Genomic DNA, 18,966 nt, shown 5'->3' on the forward strand with positions numbered 1-18,966 from the left:
AAACACAAGCTGGCTCAGCAATCAGTTAGGTCAAGCAAAATCATTGTAAAGTCAAAGTCAGCTTTATTGTCAATTTTTCATACACAGACATATTGAGGAATTGAAATTGCTAATACTCTTGGTCTCCCCAGCAATACAGATTTAAGAAAAAATTGTAAACACTGAATAAAAAACCAGTCTTAATATAAGAAAATATTAGAAAAATATTAAAAGAAGTATAAGGAGCAGGTATAAATATAAAATATTATATATATATATATATATATATATATATATATATATATATATATATGTATGTACATGCACTGTAAATAATAGAGTGCAGCTCCCAGGGCAGCAAGTGGTCTGAATAAAAAATATGGAAAGAAAAACAAATCATTCACAGTCAGAAGGGTTCTGATTATAATAGTGTTAAATCAGAAGTACACACAATATTAAGAAATTGCTCAAAGGTGTGGTTGTCAGTAAGTCAAGCTGAACTGTTTCTAGATCTGAAAATAAAATGGGGAACACAGGTTCATAAATCTGCATCAAGGTATCCAGTCTGTTTAAAATTCATGAATCTGCTTTAGACAACGACTCTGACCTCTGACCTACCTGCGGAGAAGGCCATTATTATTATTACTCTCAGGTATGGGTCACAGAGGACATCATTTAAAGAAAATGAATTATCAGAGGCTGCAGGCAGAGAGCAGAGGTTTTGTTTATGGACAAGCACCAGCTATTAGGCCGGCAGTGAGAACAGTCTCACATACTGTACATAGAGTGGACAAATAAATATGATTAGACAGCACAGGGCATCTGCAGGGTATACACATAGACTGTTGCCCCCGAGCAATGCTTACACATCTGAACAGCATCATTCTTCTCTCGCTCACTCCCTTATTCTCTCTCTCATTTTTTTCCTCTCACTGCTTCTCTCTAAATCCGTCTCCTCCCTCTCTCCGCACTGAGAATTTCCTCCCCCTCCCTCTGGTAACCTTTCTTATTCATTTACTTAACTACTGGGCTCAGAAATCGTCAGAGTCTTTGGCGCTGCACTCTACATACAACACACACTATCGACCACACATAGTTCCCTGTGCAGAAATACAAAGGTCAACACACCTAGTTGTGAAGGTCCCTGTGTTATGTATCCACTTTTGCTCATATAGTCGTATGATTGTGCGTTATGGAAACTGATATTACCTGATTATCTTTGTAATGACAATCTGAGCTAAGTGACGCTTTTCAGGTTTGTAACATTCACATTCAAGGCTAGAATAAGTGTGAAGGAATGAGATAATCTCATTAGTGCAGTGACATTCAGATTTTCTTGAGGATGGATGTACCTATCATAAATATCACAAATTTGTGAAAGATTCTGTGCAAGTGCAACATGTCCTGATCAACAGCGATTTTCAAGGACTGTGCAGAATAAGTTCCTGCTAACATAGTTCTGCAAAGGGCAAAAAAATGTATCTCTGGCGAACTTGGCATTCTTAAGTCAAACAGTTAAGCAGATGACTGTTACTAAAGGAAAATAGTAGCATTGCTGCTAAAGTCAGTTCAAGAGCTCCTTAACAAAAGAGCTGCAGGGTAGAAGTGTTTTCACACGTCTAATAAAGAAAATGAAAACAACAAATTCTGGCTTCACGTCAGGCTTGCCAAAGGTAACTATGTATATTCACATTTCGGAAAAGAAAATAATGCATAGCAATACCATCTGGATCAAATGTATTTAAGTCTATCACAATATAATCCTCATAAAACTTGCATTCACATGTTTATATTCTCCATGTGATTCCAGCGTAAGAGTACAAAAATCCACTAGGTTTGCATGGATATGTATTCTAAAGTTAATGTGATGATTTAATGTCTCAGTATAACTGTTGACCTGAGAGATATTAATACAGAGAAAAATATTTGTACTGAAAGACTAACATTTGGAAGATCTGCTCTTGGTTTGTCTAACTCAGTTGTATCAGTGAATCAAGGCATGCATTCTCAACAAGTATTACATTTGCTGATCCATCTCATACGTTGGATCTGTTTCAATGCACTGAACAAATGGAAGTTTGAACCTTTCCTTGAGTCTAATATGATGTACGAAGCATCTTAGTTTGTTAATTCAATTAAAACATAATTATAATTTCAGAGCAATGGGTATGTGAACATTTTCGGAGCACTGGTTCAAACAACATTAAAATAACTCTAAACTCAAGGCTAACGTTGATATATGCAGGGACCTTAATGGAAGGAGATTTGCAATTTGTCGCAGCAGAGACAGTGTCCTGATCATACGCCTAAAGGCTTGGCACCACGTGGAAGTGATCATGGGAGAGATAGCAAATGCATTGACTGTTTTGTCAAAATCAGAGCCAGATTTTCTGCAAACTCTTTTGAGCCAAGCATAGACACAGTTCGGAGACAAAGTGCTTCTGGAAAACTGCTTCTATATTCTCTCTTGTGTTGGCTAGAGGCAGAGGTAACAGCAAGGGTTATAACCCAACAAGGTGAAATTGAAAGACAGAAATTGTGTGCAGAAACAATTACAAGTGCAGGAAAATAATTGTGAGGTTGTGAAAGTGAGATTAGCTGCAGAGATAAAATTAGTTGGATGTAGATGTGGATTTGAAGTAGGATGCAGTCAGCAGGAGCAGCAGCCTGAAAGGCTGCAGAACCAATTAGGTCGTGAGTGAGGGGGAAGGAGGGAGAAATATGGAGCTGGAAAAGAGGAGGATGACAAAAACATTAATCTAGACAGGAATGGGGAACTGCACTGCTGAAGGTTTTGTGAAGTAGGATTTGACTGTGTACTTTTGAATATCTGAAAAAGATATGCATATAAGATGTATAACTATTTTAAGTATGCAGTGGTGGGTTTGTAGTGTTGCAGTGGAAGATCTGTTGACAAAAGTGTCAAATCAACTGATAAAGAAAGAGTTGTGTCATTATAATCAATTTAAGAAATGATGCAAAGTACCCTTCAAATATGTATGAGGCACATTGGGGCCATCATCATATTCCATTCTGTATTATAGTTATGTGTAGAATTGAGTTGAGTTTCCAGCGGTAGCAAATAAATCAGTTAGATTTCATAATGTGATCAGAACCTCATGTCACAGTTACTGCCACAAATCCAAAGTGTGACACCATTGAACTGACAGTCACAGAGCAGAGGGGGTGGGTCTTAAAGAGAAAGGAGCTTAAACCAAGTGTTTGAGACAGAGGCTGATAAGAGGAGCTGCAGACAATGAACGTGTTTTCTGAACTAAAACTGATTTTAAAGCACATACAGCTTGACAATACACAGTTACATAATCTCCATAGTTTCTCAATCTTTCCTTGAAAGTAGCTGTGGAGTTTGTTACCACTAGTGGGTGGATTAACTCACTTAATTTTGGTAGCCTCACAAAGTATATTTTACTTGAACGTGATATATCTTAAGGTCAGCTTGAGGGAATGTCTTCAAATTTGGTACAAACATTCAGTTAGACTCAATGATAAAAGATTTTGCTGCTCCCTTTGGTGCTCAGAGGTCAAAGGTGGCCTCAGAAACGTGTTTGGCCTCTTGAATGTGATATCTCAGGACCGCTTGAGGGAGTTTCTTCAACTTTTGATTATTTGTCACTTGGACTCAAAAGAAACTAATTATATTTCAGTTGTCAAAGGTCACAGTGACCATATATGAATGTTGGGGAAAAAAGTATTGAGAAACCACAGTGGTTGGCAGAGACTGTTGATTTGAACTTCGACTTTTGCCTGATACTTGCATGTGAGTCAATGTTCTTGGTCTAGAATACAAAGTGGAGCAATGCACCTGCTAGAAGAAAATCCAATTTTGTTTTTGCAAATCTTCATGAGGAAGGGAACCCATTTAACGTCATTGTTAGAACTTTTTGTGCAAAACACTGAATGTAAACACAAATCTGTTTGTTTGCAAACTCTCTTTTGAGCTACACCCCCCCCCCTGTTTTTTCTCACACAAAGGATACAAAAAGCACATTTACGTGCCTGTCAACATTCTGAAAGGTTTTCTTGTATTATGACTTCTTGCTGTAAAGGATGAGTCAGATTCCTAAATAGAAAACTTTCTGCATCACTTGAAATTCATTAACAATGTATATCACAAAATGTTCTATACACAAGGTCACTCACCAGCAGCCATGGAATGCATTCAAATTTATACCAGTTCCATATATGAGCCTCTTTTTCCCATTAACTTCATTCTAGCTGCCAAAGACTTATTGAGCAGATGCAAATATGGTAGATAAAATGATTTTATATAGGCTCCTATAAGTTGAAAATGAATATGGCGCTATTACTGGCTATAACATGCTTAATAGACAAATTGTTTCTGCAAAGCTGGAGTTTTGTCTTACCCTCCCTGACCACAAATTTTCACATGACGACAACAACACATTTAAATGCTGCTGTCTCTCTTTGTTTGAATGTTTTTCAGGGCCCATTCTTGGCCTTCGTCATTCACAGCTAATGGATGTCTTTACCCAGTATGCCTACAATGACAGTTTCTATGACAATGGAACATGGAGCTTCAACGAAACCAATCAAGAGCACAAGCACCCATACAACTACTACGCCATGCTGCTCACGCTGCTCATTTTTGTCATCGTATTCGGCAACGTGCTGGTGTGCATAGCTGTTTCCAGAGAGAAGGCTCTGCAGACCACCACCAACTACCTGATTGTCAGCCTGGCGGTCGCAGACCTTCTAGTGGCCACGCTGGTTATGCCCTGGGTTGTCTACTTGGAGGTAGGACAGCAATGATGTACACGTACCATTTACTGTCTATATGTACACTCTTTAAACAAGCTGACACGCCCTATGAAGCAGACATGATCTCTAAACCGATAAACCAGTTTTTATTCTCTGTTAATCTTGTCAACATCCGAAAACAAACTGAAATAGCGATTTGCAGACTTGCAGTGTCAGAAGATTCCTGTTTCTGTATCATGTCCATTACCACAAATGTGCTATCTGTCAAAATAATATGGGAATGTCAGCACTGTGAGCCTACTTGATTTTTGAAATGAAATGATCAATTTAAAAGCTGCAAAGCATATATTATACTAACATTGGACATTTATGTGAACTCTGGTTCCAGTCAAGCAAGCTGCCCGCAGTTATCAGCAGGTCAAAAGCTCAAGGTGAAACCAGGGTGAGGGCGGATGTCTTCACATCAGCATTGTAAATACCAGTTGTGCAGTGGTTAAAGGCCTGCAATAGCAGAGCTATTTGACAGTGTCAAGACAAGTCTATTCAGAGGTCACATGTTTATGAATAATTCTACCTAATTCTGGGATACATCATTGTTCATTCAACCCTGTAGAGCAGAGCTGCCTGTTAAGCACCCTAAAGGAGAAGAGAGAAGAGAGACTGGTTGAACATAAAATCATCTCCAATCAATGAAATCAATAGCAAACAGGATGTGGTCTATCACTCAGAAAAATATCTCTCCACTGTATCTCTTGGTCTTTGCCCATCACCTCTGTTTGTCTCCTCGATCCTGGAGTTATTTCTGACCATCACCCTTTACGTCATGCTGTCTGATGTAGAGAAAGGCAATCTAAGACAACCGGGACTCGAAACCTCCTGTGTCTCTCAGTGAGTCATGATGATTATCACTACGATCAGATTACAGTTTATAAATCCATAAGATGTCATGGTCTCAGTCTGGTTCCATATGTGTTTGTTGTGTTGTGCAGCACTGTGGTGACAGGAAACATGTCACTGAAGCATCTTACAGAAGCATCACTTTCAGAAATGCAGAATTTAATAATAACCACTCATTGTCATTGCTGTTACAAAAAAACATTCTCAACAATGTTCAGATTAAAGTTTGTTTAACTGCATCCTGTTTCTGTTTATTCATATGTGTTTGTTTGTTTGTTCAGTCCTTATTCCAGAGCTCCAAACTGTAGCAAGACTTTCTCAATAAAATATCATCTTTGGGATCAAAGCAGATAATGTTTGTTTTTTAGTGTAACCTAATGTTGCCTAAGCATAAATAATGCCGCAAATTTAAACAATTGTTGTGGTTCTTTTGTGCTCCTACTGTCTTCAGTTGATGAATGATAACATTATAACAGTTGAATAGCTGCCTAACAGTTTTATATGCTCAACTAGAAGCAAAGTGGAAGTCAGTATACCTACACCAATCTAACACCCTATCTCATCTTTTTAAAGAAAGTGAAAAAAAATTATTATCCAGATTCAATCTGGAATGGTTTCTCAGAATCTGTTGCAAGTGACAACAACCTTTGCACTCATGCACCCCCACCACTGCCATAGATTAAGTTAATTCTGCTCTAAACATCAATTCAAGAGGAAATATACTCACTAACATTAGACACCTGAACAAATGTTGTCACCGGCGCACAAAATATATGTTTTTAGAGCAAAGCCATGAATTAACTTTGTATCCAGTGACCAGCCTGCTCACACACCAGGAACTCAACACCTTTTCTCCTGTATGAGGAAAACACAATCACACATAATGGTCGCATTTTTATTCCTCGCATCTACCATTGCAGCGCATAACCATTGCTGCAAACGTAATTGGGAAAATCATACACTTAAAATATGTATTTTACACCAGGCACACTTGCACACCTACACACTCATTATTTCTTCGGTAACACCTGACATCTCTCAGAAGCTCGGCCCCTTCATGTTTTTACCTTAATCTGATCCTAAAATGACAATGTGAAAGAATCACACGAGCATATCATATGCCACAATCTCAACAGCCCAGAGACACACTCTCTTCCACCCCTCGTTCTCCACATTTATATTTAGTGGTGGCATACAAATACAGAAACAGGTTAGAAGAACACTTCTGCTCAGTGATCACCTGCTCTCTTGCATCTGCTGGTATCCCCTGCTTCTTTCTGTTTGTCTTTAGAAAACCACCAGTGTCACACAGCCCTCCTTACAAAATGAGGACAAGTATAGCAACCATGATTAAGGCCTACTTCAGGATTGAAGGGGGTGTATTCATACATTAAAGGGGCACAAAACCAATTACATAAAGTTGATGGACTCACAGGAGTCACATATCTGGACTCAAGTCCCTTGTTTGGGTCAAGTCCTACATACCCCGTAATGCAGGTAAATAAACCAAACATTATTTTATCTGCCACTTCATAAACTTCTGCTCACAGGCTTTCTGCTATAAATATTTTAAGTCTCCCGACCATAGTACTTTGGACGGCGTCTGTATGACATTTCCTTAGGTTTTAGACAGTTCCCCGTAGAGTCATAAACATTACCTTAACAATAAAATCTATTTTAAGAGGCTGAACTCCTTGTGACCAATTTCAGACTGTATATAAAGCGGGACAACATGACAGCACTCAAAAAGGGAAGCCTAAGCGTCTTGATCGCCACCTGGTGGATGGCTGCAGAAAAGGTAAATCATACCTACTCCATGGTAGTGGATGGGAGATGGATCAAACAAAAAATTACATAAAAGTACACATCAAATATTTTTTTACAACTTTAGATCACACTCAAGTTCATGTTCCCTGTATGTTTGGTTTCAATTTGTTATTTGATACTATTAAAAAGGAGAAGCTAAAACCTCATGATTGACAGCTGAGACTGCATAACAGTTGGTCGATTTGTGTATTGGAGGCATGATGCTATCCCCCGATCGTTTCTTTACATGAAACTGGCTCAGAATGTGCAAGATAACAGCGTGTGAATTTCTGGATTGTGGGAGGATATGGAGATGCATTGTCCATCTTTATATACAGTCTATGCTTAGAATATAACTGACATTCACGTTAATGCAGTAAACCAAATGCAGTAAATCAGTTACGTATGAGGGGTTTGTTAAATGTTCTGTAGGATCATCTCTACAATGCGCTGAAAAGAAACGGGATACGCTGGATCAATGAGGATGGACCTCCGCTAAAGCTTGCTGCTATTTTTGCTCGCTTAATTGTTTGCTGAGGTAAAGTAGGGAATTAAGAATTGATAACAGTGTTTTCCTGAGCACATGTTTGAGGGAGGGGGTTCACACTAACGACAGCGTTTATGGCAGCACTAATGGTATCCCGTCCCAACTGATTCTGTGACAATAACATAGAGAGCAGCCCCATTTAAACAGTTCCCTACAAATAGAAGGAATTAAACCCCCTTCTGTTTTATAGACATTTTCTCCCTGCAGGCTAATAATAACAATTTGGATGATAATAACAACCCCCCCACAGATTGATAAACTCAGAACTAAGTACTGGCTATGTGTCATGGTGAAAATGGATTACCCAGCATGTGTTTGCAGTGGGAAGCAGTTTAAACCCTTGCAAATAAGATTTTTTTTGGTATGAATAGGAATTTGAAAATGTGTACAGATTATCAAAGGACAGGTAAACACAGCTCACATCATTCTCAAGCAAATATCAGCCAGTTTCTAATCATCTCAAGATTTGCGTTTGGGCTGTGGATTTGGAATACACCAGTGTAATGTGTTGTATGGAGCAAAGCTCACAACCGCTGAGATTTAGCTGCAGAAGATTTATTTATTCATTTCACGATCCTGAAAACATGCTTCTTCCATCAGAGACACAAACTAAAATTAGGTACGTCTTCAGATAATCCAAACAGACACACTTAGCCATTGTGTTGAGTGTCTGCTAACAAGATTGTTTGTCTATCTTTAAAGCTCCTTTGCTTCTTTATCCATGTGCATTTATTTTATTTTTAAGTAGGTCTGCACAGAGTATAGCCATGACTGAGTTGTTTGTGTTTATAATGTATCAGCATGAAACTCAGTGAGAGCTTAGTCACAGTGTGTTGGAGGGAAATTCATCGTGCCCTTTATTATTAAATGCTAAATTAACATTAATTACCACAGTTTTTTGCTCTCTACCATGTGTGACTGATTCAAAAAGCATATGGAGACATCATGCATGACTTCAGTTTCAAAGTTTGTTAAAAAATATTTTAAAAATACACTTATTGAATATTAGAATTTCATGCTCGACTGAATTCCAGTTGAAATTTAATTGGGATTCTTTTGTCTGCAGTAGCAAGGTTATCTGCTCTGTAAATCCCATCTCCTGTGCTCTGCTGTCAGAAAATTGGGTAGTTAGTTTGTTCTGTCTACATGAAGAACTTATTTCCAGACAGTCAATCAAATTACTCATCTCAGGCAGTCCTATTTCAGAGTACTTGCATTAATCAGTGTATAATGGAATGGAATTCAGCTGACCAGCTGCTGTCAATTGAAAACAGTTACTGAAACCCCCTTCCAGCAGACTGAGATGAAAAGGAGCATTTCCCTGTTTGTTACTTTTTGTGTAAGACAACCAACAGTCCGACTATAAAGCAGAATTCATAAAAACAATTACAAGGTTCACAGAAGCATCAGGTATAAAATCTCAAATTAAAATGAAAGGTCGAGCACTAAAAATAAATCACAGAACATAAAAAAACAAACACCTGTTTGTATAATCTTTCGTCTGTTAATTATATCATGACATTCTATTGCGTCTTGCCAGTAAGATTATCTATCCAACTCAGAGATAAATCATGAATACCATATATATACTATATATATATATATATATATATATATATATTAACATGTGCAAGTACAGCGTGCTATGCTTGCTAAGGCTTTTTGCCTTTGTTAAATTTCTGAAATTGTTACAAAGTTTGCCCATTCCTGCAAGGATTCGTTCTGACTAAAAAGTTTGTTTGTCATTATTATTATGAATGCCATAATGATGCCACATATTAGATAAAACAGCAGGATGTGTTTCATTTCAATCTTAATTTAAGTGACATCTCAAAGTGCCTTTTCTATTACCACTGCCCCATTATTGCATTTTCAATTTCCCAACAACTAACCTTTGCAAATTAAATTATTACACACTATGATATGCTTTGCACTTTCTGAAGAAATGGAGAGTTGGAGAAGGACAAAATAGTTTAAAATGTGTACATTTCAAAATGAAGATTTCATAAAATTGATGAGAGATGATGCCTATAAAAGAGCAGTTTAATATCCATTGAATGTCTCCCTGCACTGATACAAATAGACGTGTGTTACAACCATGACGAATTGATGAGCATGTTAAAAACATAGGGTTGTGATGCTAGAACTGGTGAGAGGAGCGATCTGTAAAATGAAAGAACAATTGAAGCAGAATAAATTCAGAGATAGTCGTGAGGGAGAGAAACAGCCAGAGTGAAAGCAGAGAAAACAGAGGTTGTGAAGAGATACAGACAAGACAAATGCCAGGAGAGGAAAGGTTGGAGTAAATTGCAAAAAAAAAGAGGAGAAGAGAGGAGAAGTTGCAACAGGTACAAGGATGCTCATTAGGCTGTCAGATCAGTACACAATCTGCTTGTATTGTTGACACCTCCTTGAGGTGTCACTTGATTTATCAAAAATACACGGCCTATTAGGTCAAAGATTAAACCGTTGCAGAGAAGTAAGAGTTGCACCCTCAACCTTTCCACAGCCATGGGGGAGGAAGGTATAGGCTGAAGTGTCGGGTGAGATGGGAGGTGTCAAAACAGTGTGATAACAGAATGTTATGGTTTCATCAGGATGTGGCAATAACAGAGAAAAACCGAGCAGAGTCCTGCACAGGTCAATTTTTGCAAATCTGTGCCTGCAAATCTCTGTATCGCACACGACCCATTACCTGCTATAATGTCCAAGGTGAATCCGGACCCGCCCACGACCTCACCTGTCACCTGTGATTAAATGCGCATCTTAAATACACAGTCACTCACATCAACTGGGTTTGGGCCTTTTGTCCACCTGTTAGTTGGCTGATGTGTTCTTGGAAAAGTATCTTGTGGGAGAGTAAGTTTCATACAAGCTCATTTAGTCAAAAATACTGCATGAGTAATTTAATTTCTGATTTCTTTGGAGAACATACAAAACACATGCAACTGAAGTGTACAGTACACCTGCTGCCCACCCATGTTTATTTAATTTACACCAGTGCCTGTGAATTTATGTAAATATATTTCCAACCCATAACTTTTTACTCTCGCGTACCCGACTCCACCCAACTCGGTGCAGACACAGGAATTGATATAAAAAGGTTCTGATCATGTCTTTGATTAAAAGCCACGTGGGGCTGCAGACCAGGACAAATGTTACCATAATTATCCCTCTGAAACTAAAAGTGTCTTTAGCTTTATGATAATCTTTTGTGTATCTGTTGTCAGTGAAAAGATGTAAACAGATGTGAAGTTACTGAGCTGTCAATCTGTCAAACTCCACCATGTCAGGTGTAACAGTCTTATGATAACATAAATATGACAGACCGTTTAGATGTTGTGTATTTTGTAAAATATACACACATGTTTATGCCTTACTCTCCTGATAGGACCGCACATGCAACTCAAAGCACACAAAGGTTTTCTTTTATGCTTCATCATTTTAACCTTCTTCATTCTTCCCCCCTACAGTTCAGTTTCGCTCTGTATATTCTCTCTCTGGCTGTTACAGGCGTGGAAACAATATGAGAAAGATATCCAAGGCTCGACTGTCACCTCGGCTTTTTGTTGCGGCAGGGAAGAAGGCGAGTGCCTTTATTCTGTCGACTGCTGCCGTAAACTGCCAATTGTTTATGTTCTTCTCTTCTAGGTAGTAGGAGAGTGGCGCTTTAGCAAGATCCACTGCGACATCTTTGTCACTCTAGATGTGATGATGTGTACAGCCAGCATCCTCAATCTCTGTGCCATCAGCATTGATCGGTGAGTGTGTCACTTGGTTAAATCCTGTCTGTCATGCTTCCTCCATGGATTCCTGATGAAAATCTGAGCCTCCTGAACAACAGAAGGTGCAATTTATGATTGCATGTCTGTCAAAGCACATGTGTCAGTTTACACACTCAATGCAATTTCCACAGACATATTTCACACCACACAAAACACCTATATTTCATGTTAATTTATACTGTAGCACAATAGTTACTTTAATTTATCTTCAAGAGATGTTTCAGTTATAATTGTAGATGTCTTAAATTAAAATGTGTGTATAAATACTGAACACCTGCAAGATGTAATCTAATGGAAACTCGGTGGAGTCATGTCAGCGCAAATTTAGACACAGCTTATATTTCAGTCATAGACCACAACAACCATTCACAAAAGTTGGCCAGTAAAAGGAATATCAAAAAGGATACTACACATTCTCAAGTTAAATACATAATCATAAATCTGCAAAAATACATACTTAAAAGGATAGAAATAAATAACAGAAGGCTGAGATTTAAAAAAGACAGCACAGGAAAAGGCAACAGAAAATCACTAAGAAAAATCTTTAATCAACAAAAACAGTCAAAGAAGAGGGGAGGTCGTATTAAGTTCAGGTCTCAATGGCCAAGAAAATATACAATCTCATTATATAAGCAACCATTAGAAGACATTAAGTATATAACAGAGGCTATAAATCATGTTTGTGTTCACCTCCAGTGGTTTAATTTGCTGCAGTGATGTATAGTTGTACTCCAGGACGGGGTCAGAGCACTGTGACGTCACTGCTAGGTTTGAAAAGACCTGAAGCCAGGAGGGCATTAAAATACTGCTTTTTCAGCCTGGTGTTACGTTGCTCTTTAGACTCAAGACTCATTTAAAAGCTCCTGATGTATACATAGTGTGAGTACACAGCAACTCCATTCACTCCCAATGGAAACAAGGGTTAGGGTTAGGGGTTAGACAGAGTCTGTCAGTGGAAGTAGATTTCATTTAAACTTGAAATTATTGATTCGAGGGCAGTGGAAACTTCGTCTGCAGTTTGGTGCTGGACTGGTAGTGTGCAGTGGAGCTTCAAGGTTTATTTAGTATGAAAAGCTGCATTTTGGAGCTGAAGATGAATTCATGAGAGGGATAAACCAGTCAGAACAAAAAAATAATAAATGCAGAGAGCTGGAGGAACCGAAGAGTTTGGTGATAATCCTCTCCGGCTTCATCACTCCAAGCAAAACTTTGTGCACACACATGATTATGTGAGTTACTATTCATATTAAAAAATTAATGATTATAGCAACTTTGAATAATTCCACAAACAGATAAATTGCAATTGAAAATGCCAGAATTTGGCAATAACTTTTGACAAGACCTCATCCTCCTGAATTCATGTATAGCGCCTCCAAAAATAAATTCAATAACTCAGTTATGTAAGTGGTATGATGACTGAGTGATTAATGACATACAATAATCACAGACAGCTGAAGCAGAGTAGCACTGGAAAGCCGTCCATCTGAGGGGCACGTAAAGGTTGAGCTCTCAATATTAAAACTCTACCAAGTAATTATGTAAAGCTGACGGCCAGAACATGCACAAGCTTGGTTTATTGTGACTGAAGCACTTATGGTCCGTTCTGAAGAATACCAAGGACATAACGTTTCCCGAATTCAGTGGTATTTAATTTGACATGATTTTCCGCTTGGCTGCATTTTCATCTCAAACCCATATGCAAGATAAATATTTACAATGGTTCCACACAGAAACAATTTCAGCTCTTTGTCAGGACTGGATTAGAATACAACTTTCGCTCCTACGTGGGTGAAAGACTTATTAGTCGATATAATCTCATGGTAGATCATTGTATTGTATGTGAATGTGAAATGATTGTTAGAAGCATGCCAGAGGAAGTTATATTTATATAACTTTGTGTTTGCACACTCTGTAAACTTTTCATTTCACCAACTGAAGGCAGCATCGTAATTTATACATCAAAGAATTGTTTGTTTCTCTCCTAGCTTTGTTCTGTAGAGAACATTCAGATGTGATCAAAAACAGGCTACACTTCTGTGAATCTAAACCGCAGGGAATATGTACTGACCGGTATTGTTTGTTTATCTTTGGATTTTTCTTAACCAACAGCCTCAGCTCAGTTAATTACTCTATTGTAAAGAGGATGAATACAGTATTATCAGTAGGGTCTTGGGTGCCCGCCAGTCAAATCAGCTACTCACTCCTCCTTTGGAAGGAGACGTTAAATGGACCTAAGAGAACGCTGCTTTTGTGTGGGAGGTGATATGAAACTTACACAAGCCAAATATTATTTAACAAAAATTCAAATATGTTGCCAAAAGGAAGATGAGTTTGAAGTTGAATAAATGTTACACAAGACATTGATGTCAGTGGAATTCAGTTTCAGTGAAACTTAGCAAGCCTTTTTATTTAGTAAGTCATATTTGGATGTTTTAACATACAAAACATTCCTAATTCAGTCAGACAACTCACATTCAAATGTTTATTGCAGCATAACAACGTAGTTTATGTTTGGCGTCTAGGCTCTGACTCAATCACTCCCCCCATATGATTACACAGATATGATGGGAATCACAAGCAAATACTTGTTATGTTTATATTATGTAGAAACTGAAAATCTGTGTAGGATAACCTGGTGCAGAAAAGCATAGACATCTGTCAAATGTAATAATAAAATAGGAAATGTATTATTATGATAGTACTTAATTATAGTCATATTTATATATTTAATTGAGAGGCAAACCTCAAATAAATGTGGAATATATATTGTATCTTCAAGGTACCAATATTTAATGTGGCATTCAGAATAACACATCCCATTCATTTAAAACTGCAGATGTATCATCGTTGAGACTTAACCCATGTGAAAGCGATCAATACAGATCAGATTCACTACCTTTAATCCCATGTACTTAACTTGGGGCCTGTGAACAAGCTGTGAACACACAATTGACATATCATAATCTTTTAAATCCACATGGTGAGTTTTTTAGCACACAGTCGATTATTTACACACCCAGCAGTCAGGGATTAAGAGTCCTATCCACCTGGGGAACAAAAACCCATTATTCTCCTTTTGGCTCTGTTTTTGGTCTCCAACTGGAAAATAATAAGAGGTGGGAATGAACCAAACAGTAAAGTATTACGGGCTGGCAAGTAAAGCATGAGGAAAAACTCTTTAAAAAGCTGCTTAAAGCCAAGGGAGCTGCAAATTGGTTGAAAGATTAATGTAAAAGTAAAGGAGGCCAAGCTGAACATATAGGGGACCACATCATGAGTGTGTGCAGCAAACACAGAAGAAGATTACCTGAGCATTAAATTGTCCTCTTTGCAGACGGGACTGAAGGATCAATTTAACATCAAATGGCTATCAAAATTTATTTTATGTACCGCTCATGTGCCACTTGTCATGCAGAGGGCTCAGCTTCCAGCCCAAAAATTGGAATACAGACAAAAAAAAAATGTGTTGACAATGAAGCAGGTTGAATCTTCTCACCCCGCAAAAGCACTGTGGGCCTATTTGTTTGCCCCATGACTTACAGGTACACTGTGAATCATACAATTACCTTAGATCAAATTACATGAAAAAATCAATGTATGGGACATTAATGTATGGGAAGCTGTGCATTTCCTGGTAATCACAGCAAGCTCACTAATAAGATCAACCGATGCACCAAGGTTGAATGATAAGGTCCTTCCTGTGTGACACTGGGCGATAAAGACACAGGCTTCCTCACAGGACCTCATCTTCATGTAGTCGGCAGCACAGAGCACATGACTAAAATCTGAAAGAAAAGGATAAATTGGTTTCAGAAAATTTGAAAAATAAGTTGAGAGGGAAAATGAATTCAATTAAAATAGATGGAAATGTGTAGAACAATAAAATGAAAATAGAATGAAATACGATGATGGTTATAAATAGCTTAGTTAAAGGTGCTTGTGAATAAAAACAGTTTTCAACCTGGTTTTAAAACTTGCAATGGATGGAGCATTCCTGAGATCATCAGGCAGTTGGTTCCAGCTCTGTGCTGCATAGTGACTAAAAGCTGCTTCACCATCCTTAGACTTTACCTTAAGGACCACAAGCAGACCACTCCCCAGTGACCAGAGGTCTTGCAGGGTTGTAGTGGACCAACATGTCTGTTGTGTATTTGGGAGCAGCTCCATTAAGAGATTTAACGATGAGACTTTAAGAACATGCTGTGATGTGGGCAGTCTTTTTAGATTTGGTTAAAATGCTTGCAGATGAATTTTGAATGAGTTGTAAGAAAGATGATACATTTACCCGTAGATCAGACATGAATTCAAATCATACATGTAGGATGAACATTTTGGTTGAACTTGCAGAAACGTGTCACATTTTCATACATTCTAACCACAGCCTCTATTTTCCCCCTCACCTCTTACAGCTACACAGCGGTTGCAATGCCAATGCTGTACAATACTCGCTACAGTTCCAGGAGACGGGTCACAGTAATGATCTCTGTGGTGTGGGTACTCTCTTTCGCCATATCGTGTCCCCTATTGTTTGGCCTGAATAACACAGGTAAGAGGCAGATATCTGTGCACGTCTGCTCTGCTGTCAGGAATCTGTTTTCATGGTGTATGACTAAATTGGTGGGGCGATACTGCAGCTGTGTTGTATTATTAATGGGTACATCCACTGCACATTACAGGATGTACATCGTAGACACATATACATTGTGAATCGTTATCTTTTAAATGCTTTCACATAGGAGCATTACCTTTGCACTCAAGCGGAATGTTAATGTCAGTGCCCATTTGCAGTTTGTATATGAATGAAAACAAACTAGCGCATTCTTTTGAAGTTTTATAGACTCAGCCATGCCAGTAACCGATTTCTTCATATTGACATGTATCTAGCTTTAGCGAGTCTTAGGCCCCGAGGCTGCTTATTGCACAGAACAGGGGTTTTAAAGTGGGATTAGAGTTAAACCAGGTTCTGATTAAGAGCTTTTTTTTGGAGGCGCCGACTTGTTGCTGACAGTTTACATCCTGTCACTTCGAAGCTCCTCTCATCCCTTCGAGAGCCTTCTCGTACTGTCAATGGACTAACAAGCTTCAGTCTGTGAGCCCCACAATTGCTATAAAGTGGTTGCAGATCTGCATATGCTGCTGGAAGCATGAAAGTGGGGATCTCAGAATAAAGAACCACTGAAACCAAAGCAGACAATATTCATGTTTGAGCTAAAGCAACTCCTGTCCATCTAAATGGATAGAGTCCTTCTACCCAAAACAAACATTATGTCATTTAAAACAGGTGATGAACAGTGGTCCTTTTTGTCAAAGCTGTGTGTTTTCTTTTGGATCCTACATTTCCCATAATGCCCACTTATTGCCACACTTCCAGTTTGTAATTCAGGCAGTTGAAAGGTAATAAAAATCATTCTCCTGATGAGTGAACTGAGCCACAGCCACCCTGAAGTGTGGAGGTAACGCTTGATCTGGTTCATTTCTGGTTTTCACATCTCAATGAGCAGAGCAGGTGGGCTATGTCAACCTATCGGTTTACAGACAGTCGTGATTTAAAGCTGTCGATTCAGCTACTGCATTTTAAATAAAATGCATGGTATAACAGTTTTTTCATTTGACTGGAAAAATGAATCAATCTGTTAATTTTGTTTATTTTGTTGCCACTTCTATAGTTTTAATATGATTCAACTGCAATTGGTACAAAAAAGTGTTTTTACACTTAAATAACGAACAGATATACAAAATTTTTGTCTCAGACTAAATCAAAATATTAGTTTGAAAGCCTCCTCTCTGCATTTTTAGCAACTATTGCTCATTTTGAAGCTGCTTTTAGATGCTGAACATGCACCTTGTTCGGTTCCAGACCTTCAGACATTTAATTTCAGTAGGAGACTTGTCTTACTTGTCTTGTCTGTAAGTTGTCAATGATGCAGCTTTGGGGATAATTTGGCTTGTTTTAGAAATAAATTGATCAAATCTAAAATTACAAGCAACCAATGCAGAGTCTAAAACTGGGGTGATATGATCTCTACATTTGGCAGCAGACAGAAACTCTGTGGCAGCATTCTGGTTAAGCTAAAAGGGGATCGCAAAGAGAGGTAGGGAGGAAATTGTGTCAATGACCTCTAACTGAAAAAAGTTTAGTCACATATTTTGAGTTAAATTGCAAGAGATTAAAACCCTGCTGCAAGTTCAAACTAAGTTCTCTATTTTCCTGCAGAAAGTTCCAGAAGTGACAGCACACAGAACTACACTCCAAAAAAGAGCATTTTTGATGGAACATAACATCGAGTCTGAAGCCTTTATTCACCATGTGCTTATCTCCACAGCTACTCGTGATGAGTCACTCTGTGTGATCGCCAATCCAGCATTTGTGGTGTACTCCTCCATTGTGTCCTTCTATGTTCCCTTCATCATCACTCTGCTGGTTTATGTGCAAATTTATGTGGTCCTGAGGAAGCGCAGGAAACGTGTAAACACAAAACCAAAGCAGCGAATCTGTCAGGCCGTCGACCCTGAGGCGGCCACATCGCTGAAGGTGAGATGCTTTTTACGAAACGTCTCCTGTTAACAGCAAACACTTTTACAGCCTCAGCATCACAACAGATCGACTTTATTGCACCAGGTCTCTTTATCTTCTCAGAACATTTTAGACTCATGTCTTTTTCAACCAGTTTGAAAAAAAAAACATGAAAACGTTAAATATCGTTCTAATGAAGCTGCAATCAATACATTTCTCACCCCATTCACACTTGGTGGTTTTATGAACAGGTTTATATTGCATAACTGCATACTTTGAAGGGGAGAACCCAGACAAGATGTGGATTGATTTTTTTTCGGAGGGGAAAAAAGGGTAATGTTCAAGGCAAGGGATTGAAAGGGCAAAGCTGAGTTACACCTTTGGCATTTTCAAGTGTTTTCCCCCTTACATGTAATAGCAATATGCTATAATTGGTTAAGTCCTGGAGGCCAAGTATAATCTTCATGTTAAATTTACTGTTGCGTATCAGTATCAGAAGCCATCATGCAACACTAACTATGATTTGTTAAATCAACCTTTTGATCAATTGAGTTTTGACACTAAAACTCGGTAGGCTCTGCACAGGAAGCCAAGTAATGCCTTTCATCCAGTGCACTACATCACCCATGTTCATGCATGGCTTTACTCAGTGCTCTCTCTGTGCATGATATAGGAGGAGGTCAGGGGAAGACAGGGCC

The 18,966-nt window shown here is 38.4% G+C and overlaps 1 protein-coding gene across 4 annotated transcripts in view; it reads left to right on the top strand.

Moving 5' to 3' along the window:
- The window catches only part of drd2a (dopamine receptor D2a), a 34,479-nt gene that overhangs the window by 13,110 nt on the left and 2,403 nt on the right, over nt 1-18,966 (top strand). For all 4 annotated transcript variants that reach the window (XM_069534651.1, XM_069534649.1, XM_069534650.1 and 1 more), the window contains 4 exons: nt 4,445-4,755; nt 11,621-11,730; nt 16,164-16,300; nt 18,078-18,286. In XM_069534651.1, coding sequence (XP_069390752.1) covers nt 4,477-4,755; nt 11,621-11,730; nt 16,164-16,300; nt 18,078-18,286 — 735 coding nt within the window. In that variant the 5' untranslated portion in view covers nt 4,445-4,476. The remainder of the gene's footprint in view (nt 1-4,444; nt 4,756-11,620; nt 11,731-16,163; nt 16,301-18,077; nt 18,287-18,966) is intronic.

The sequence above is a fragment of the Paralichthys olivaceus genome, chromosome 11 (assembly GCF_024713975.1).
Source record: "Paralichthys olivaceus isolate ysfri-2021 chromosome 11, ASM2471397v2, whole genome shotgun sequence".
NCBI lineage: Eukaryota > Metazoa > Chordata > Actinopteri > Pleuronectiformes > Paralichthyidae > Paralichthys > Paralichthys olivaceus.